The sequence below is a fragment of the Melanotaenia boesemani genome, chromosome 11, assembly GCF_017639745.1.
Source record: "Melanotaenia boesemani isolate fMelBoe1 chromosome 11, fMelBoe1.pri, whole genome shotgun sequence".
In the NCBI taxonomy this organism is placed as follows: Eukaryota; Metazoa; Chordata; class Actinopteri; order Atheriniformes; family Melanotaeniidae; genus Melanotaenia; species Melanotaenia boesemani.
The window spans coordinates 6,586,101-6,592,100 of record NC_055692.1 but is presented as its reverse complement, the minus strand read 5'-3'; the positions used below and the strand labels follow the sequence as shown (position 1 = coordinate 6,592,100).

Here is a 6,000-nt window from a genome sequence, read left to right as displayed (position 1 = left end):
AAACAACCAGATTCATCTAAAAAAAACAACTTCCTAACATGTAGTCACGGACCAGAAAGCTAACAGTTAGCGCTCAGATAAGGCGGTTTGAGAGCAGAGGGTGGCCACCGTTAACGTACTCTACACATTTCACTCAACACATTCATCAAATCCACGTTGATTGTCTTAATCATGATACAGACTGGCGGTCTATCAGCGGTGAATCTCTTTACAACGCTGGCATAAAGGCCCTCAGCTACTCGCTGTTTCTACACAGGAAACAAGGAGAACGTAAGATAGAAATCCACCTCCTACCTAATACCCCCCACCCTCCTTACAAAGAGAAAAAAAAACAAACCAAATAAGTCTTGTGTGTCCGTCTCACACAGAAATCATCAATAAATATCTCACTATAAACTTCTATGGAACATATATTAATTTGCTGAAACTCCGCTGGCATGCTCGGGGTCTTCTTTGTCTTCTAGCTGTATGGATGCTGCAGGGAGCGGGAGGAGGAGGGGGGGAAAAGGCTGCTACACGTGAGGCGATGGGTTTGGTTTACAGCTTTCAACCACGCTTGCATGGATATTGGGGGGGGTGGCATGAGGGTGAAGTCTCCCTGAGTCTCTGAACTGGAAGCGACACACAAGCAGAGGAAGAAACTCGACATCGCCCCTGAGCGCTGGGTGAGATGTGGAGGAGCTCTTCTGGTCCTTCTGATGTTCTGTCGCCAGTAGAAACCAGATGACTGCTGGGTGTGTGGCAGGGCTGTTTGTGGTGGTGGGTGGGGGGGGTGGGGCGTCTGTGGCATGAAATGCTTTGGTATGGGTGTTAAAACTGAAGAGCCAAAACACCGGGACAAGTGTTTTTTAATGATGGATCGTGGTTCTTGCACAATGCTTCTTGAAAGTAATGACAAGAAAATAAATTTGGTGATTATTTTTAGCAGTACTTTTGATAAAAGTGGTGTAAATAAGTGGGTGGAGCCCACTCAAAACTGTGGAACTAAGAGACATTTAGACATGAAGTCGAGGCTGCAGTAAACCTGCAACATCACATGTCCTGATACTGGAAAAGGGGAATTATTTTAAATATAGTATCAGTTTAAACTGATACTGACTTTATATTAAGGAAGCTAAACTATATTTGGCTGCTGCTGCGGTTTCATTTGATGCCATTTTTTTCCCTATGGAGAAGCAGCTGGAAGTAAATTTAAGTTACCAGCTGTTATCTTTGCAGCTGCCAGTCAGTTATTGCTTACTTATTGCAGACATTATTTGTTTCACTTCATCTGTGAGTCCTTAACGTTTGGGCTCAGCAGTGTGTGTTTAGTGTGTTTTGTTGCATCCACATGGCTCGTCTCTTCGGGTCTTCCCAGCTGTGCCAAGACATGTGTGTGCGTTCACTCACACACAAACACTCAAGCCCCCTCCTCCACTCCTCAGCATAAATCCGAGCGCAGACGTGCTTGTGTGCAAACGACGGACCGGTACAAGGGGGGGGTCATATGCTGTTCTCCAGCTGGCTGTGGTTGTTGGCCGTGTGCGGCGAGTTCTGCTCGTTGAGGAGGAGAAGCGTCGTCTCATCCGGGCCGTTCTCCATGTGGGTGGAGTCCACTACCAGGTCTGTGATGGTGGTAATGGGGGTGGTGTTGGTAGGGGGAGTTGTCTGGTCCAGGCGAGACGAGTTGTGGCTGCTCTCGGGGGACTGAGGCGTGCTGTCCAAACGGGACGCCATCAGGCCCTTCTGGTAATGAGCCCGCGTGATCTGAGGTGGAAACGAAGGAAAATCGACCCGCTGATCATTGTCACATTCAGCTGGGAAACAACATACAGGACACGTACAAATCCAAGATACTGCAACAACTCCACAGATCCATCCACCACACCCGGAGAGACCCTGGACAGGTCACATGTGCTTTACTCGTGAAGCTCTAAAAATAGTTATTTTAAATTTAAATTGTATTTCAGGAGCTTTTTTGCTCCATTTTCACACATTAATTTTCCAGGCTGACGAGGCTTCACAGTTTTAATAAAAACTCATTTTAATTGTGTAAAAAATGTGCTGCTCTTGAGTAAAACGTGCTTTATAGATCTGCACAAACACTGGAACATCTCTACTGAAGATGAATTTTAATGCACTAGCACATACTGACCTCTACATTTTTTTTTTTTTGGTCACTTAATTATTTTACTGCATTACTGTCCTGTTTTATCTATTTTTGTTGTACTTCAGTTTGTATATCACTTTGGGCTGATGAGTTGTAGGAAACGTGCTATCTAAATAAATTACATTTTTATTACAGATGTTGGATTAAACAAAGTCAGATATTTTTTCCCCCAATTTTTAGTCCAAAGCGACTTCATTTCTGACCAATTGATCGTCAACTCTAAACCAAATCCAAAGATTTCTCACGACAACATAGAACTTTCCTCATATCAAGAACAATTTCTAGCAGAGGGCTTATTTACACCGGACAGGGAACTAACATTTTTTTAATTTATCAGGTAATCTATGTATAATAATAAAGAGTTTTCTCTGTCTCACCAGGAAACTCTGAATTACAAGCCGGTCTACATGTTTTGGTGACTTGGAGCAGGGTGAGGACCGGGTCCTCCCTGGTCTCCTGTTGGAGGTGTTCTGGGAGTGAGGGGTATGATGCTCTTTGCTGAAGTAATTCGGTCCCTGTGCAGCCACGTGTTAGCTTGGTTTGCATTGCCAGCAGAAAGTAAGACTCGTTTCTAGAGGATTGTTGGTAGGGGTCCCTGTTACAGATTCACTGTTTTTATTAATAAAATTTCTAGGCACTTACAAGAGCCAGAAAGTTTTAGTTCAGCCAGCTTAGGGATGTTTGTGTGACTTTGGTACATAATGTGGTCCTGTTTTCTTCACTGAGATGAAACCTACAACATGGCGGTGATGGTTTGCTACAGCTGGAAATTTTTACACTCACAGTACATCCAAACTGAGGCTGCTGCTCTTTATTGGATAAGGGGGGATTTTCTAAATAAAGCTGTTGCTTTTAACCCTAATCCTAGTTCTGGTTTACGGTTGAGGACCAAACTTGTCTACACCTGTTCTAAGAGAAGCTCGGCACAACTTCAGAGACGGAGCTCAGCCAACTTGGAGAAACTCAATAAAAGGAGTCAGTTAAGGTGGTTTGGGCGTTGGGTCAGGATGCCTCTTGAATGTTTACCAAAATAAATTAATAAATGAAAAAGTAAAGCTGTGATTTAGTTGGCAGTTTTTTTTTTAAAAACCTACAACCAACCTTGACAAACTGCAGGTCGGTGAGCGCTCTGACGTAGAAGTCAGGCGTGTACTGCTGCATGGGGATGCTGTTGTTGAGCTGGCTGTTGCTGCCGCTGACGGAGAGGGACTCGGTCCGGTCGCCTCCGCTCAGAGAGGCCGTTCGGTTCAACCCGCTGAGGTGGGACGGTGAACGAAACTCTGCAAACACGCACACATGCAAGGAAAGTTAATCACAGCTCCGCCAGGCTATCCTGCATACAATCATTAAAAAACTTAAGCAGGATTTTTGCTTCACATCAATCGTGAATTCAAAGTTTTCTGATGCAAATACAGATGAATGAAGAGCTTTAAATCACAAGATGCAGCGTGGCTTCGAATGCAGGTTAACTTCAATGACATGGATGAGGAATTAGAAACACAACGGATGCACAAGACAGTAACAGCATCATTTACACAAACGTAAAATGAGGAAAAATGGACGAATGGTGATTTATTTCATCCACACAGGACATGACAGCAAAGAGACTCTGATCTCAAACAAAGTCAGAGGTACATAAATTTTTCTACACAGAGAGACAAACAAGTCATTATGTGTTAATGCGGATGCCTTACATCAGCCAAACCTCTCAATATTTACACAGCAGAAGTAACTTTATTAAATGTTAAACAGTGGATTAATGACAGAGGTGGAAACAATACTGTTTTAATAAAATGATTTATTGACGATAAACAAATATTGCTTATCTTATGAGAAAATATGTAAAATAAGAAATAAAAAAAGAACATTTCACCCACACTTCAAAAACTGCTCAAATAAAATAACGAATATAACCATGTTATAAATACATTTATCAAAATATTATACTTTGGTTTTCTTGATTATTTAAGACAAAATAAAATATTTATAGATTTAAATAAATAGAGTAGGTTTACATTAAATCTCACTTTTAATGTCTACAAACATTTTTATTGTTTCAGTTTTTTCCATGATGTGAACATTTGAAGCTTAATATGGTTCATACTGTTAAAAAACTGATTTTTTTTATTTAAATACTTGACTGAGGATCAAGTTTGTGTTAAATCAGAATGTGATCTTGTCTCATTGATCATTGCCTTTTAAAATCTAAATTAGTATCGCGGCAGAATTTGTGAGCAAGCATCGAATCGTGATTTACACCCACAGCTGTAACTAAATAAAATATCCTGTAATCAGTTCTTCTGCCACATATTTACTTGATTATCTTATTAATTAATCATTTGATATTTAAATTTTCCACTTCCAAAGGTCACAGAGGTCAGTGTCACAAAATGAAGTTACTCATTTCTCATCTGCATCCAAAATGATTTATAATGATATAAAACTGAGAAAATCATCATTTCAAGACAAAATGTAACAGCAAGTGATAAAATTCTAGTTTCTTTGTCATTTTCCACCTCTGCTCCATTTAACTGACAGTGACTAACATCCACATGTGTCATCCAGCTGGGTATTTTTTTGGGAGGGGACATGCTGATTTAATCAACACATTTCCTTCTCCTGAATGTGTCACACACGCTTCACACGCTTCACACACTTCACACGCTTCACACGCAGGGTCATTATTACCGTGTGTGTAATATTATTACCGGTGGGTGTGAGTCGTCCAGCAGGGGGCCTCAGTGAGTCATAGGAAACTGTTTTACCTGGACACGTCAACTGAGTTAGTTTCCAAGGAATTAAGCTGATAAGTTAATCCTGATTTTCTACAACTAGTTTTTTGGTTAGTGGTTAGTTTAGCTAAATTAGGAACCAGTTCTCGTTGTGCTGGAACGGTTATAATCCAGTAGGGCACTTTTCTTTGGTTCAATCATGTATATGGCAGCTTAAAAAACCACATGTCAAACCAGAGAGCTTTTTCTTTTAGGTGTGTATTTAGGTTGTGCTATTTTTTTTATTTAAATTCCCCATGAAAGTAAATTCATTGTTCAAATATGTCTTCTGTTATGTTTCCTTTACACCTGTAATTATACTAACAAAGACAAAAAGTTATCATATAATTTTCAATTTGGATTTTAAAGTCCTTGTAAATCTTTAAAAGATTTACTGACTTTGCACTAAAAAGAGTTTCTTCATTTTGAATCCAATGACACACTCAGTGGAGTTTTAGATTCAACAGATGTGAAGCAGAATGGCGGGCGGCGTGTGGTCAAGCCAGTGTAGCTGACCAATCACAGCAGACCAAACGTTTTGGGAAAGAGGAGAAAGTGTTGTTTTATTTATAGCAGCTGAACTGTTCAGGGAGGAAAAAAGACAGATGCACTAATTTTACCCTTTAACACCACATCCATCATATTAATTTTAATATATACTGTTTTTGAGACCTATTACATAATTTTATGGTAAAAACTTGACTCTTGATCTGATACTTGTCTTCTGACACCTGGTGGATACCGTCTGCACTACAATAATTATAACACTGTAATAAATTATACATATGCTTTTTTTTGTATTTACATTTAGTTAAAAGGCCAAATCAAGAAGAAAATACACGAGAATATTCTGCCCATTATTTCGTGGACCAAGTTAATTAATGCTGTACATAGCATTATGTTTAACAGATAACTACAGGAGTAATGAACTATGACTTGCCAGCTAAAAAGGAGCTTAAATTAAGGAGTAAGCTGGTGTCTTGTATGATTAAATGAAGACCAAGGAGCCATTTTTAGCCAAATCTTGGTTAAGCAGCAACACTTACATTACTCAGGTCTGACATTAATGCCAAATCTTAC

At 39.9% G+C, this 6,000-nt stretch overlaps 1 protein-coding gene across 1 annotated transcript in view; it reads right to left on the bottom strand.

Moving 5' to 3' along the window:
- The window catches only part of LOC121649148 (metal transporter CNNM4), a 44,362-nt gene continuing 38,362 nt past the window's right edge, over positions 1–6,000 (bottom strand). The window contains exons 6-7 of the mRNA XM_041999754.1: positions 3,251–3,429; positions 1–1,746 (exon numbers count right to left, since the gene is read on the bottom strand). Coding sequence (XP_041855688.1) covers positions 1,483–1,746; positions 3,251–3,429 — 443 coding nt within the window. The 3' untranslated portion in view covers positions 1–1,482. The remainder of the gene's footprint in view (positions 1,747–3,250; positions 3,430–6,000) is intronic.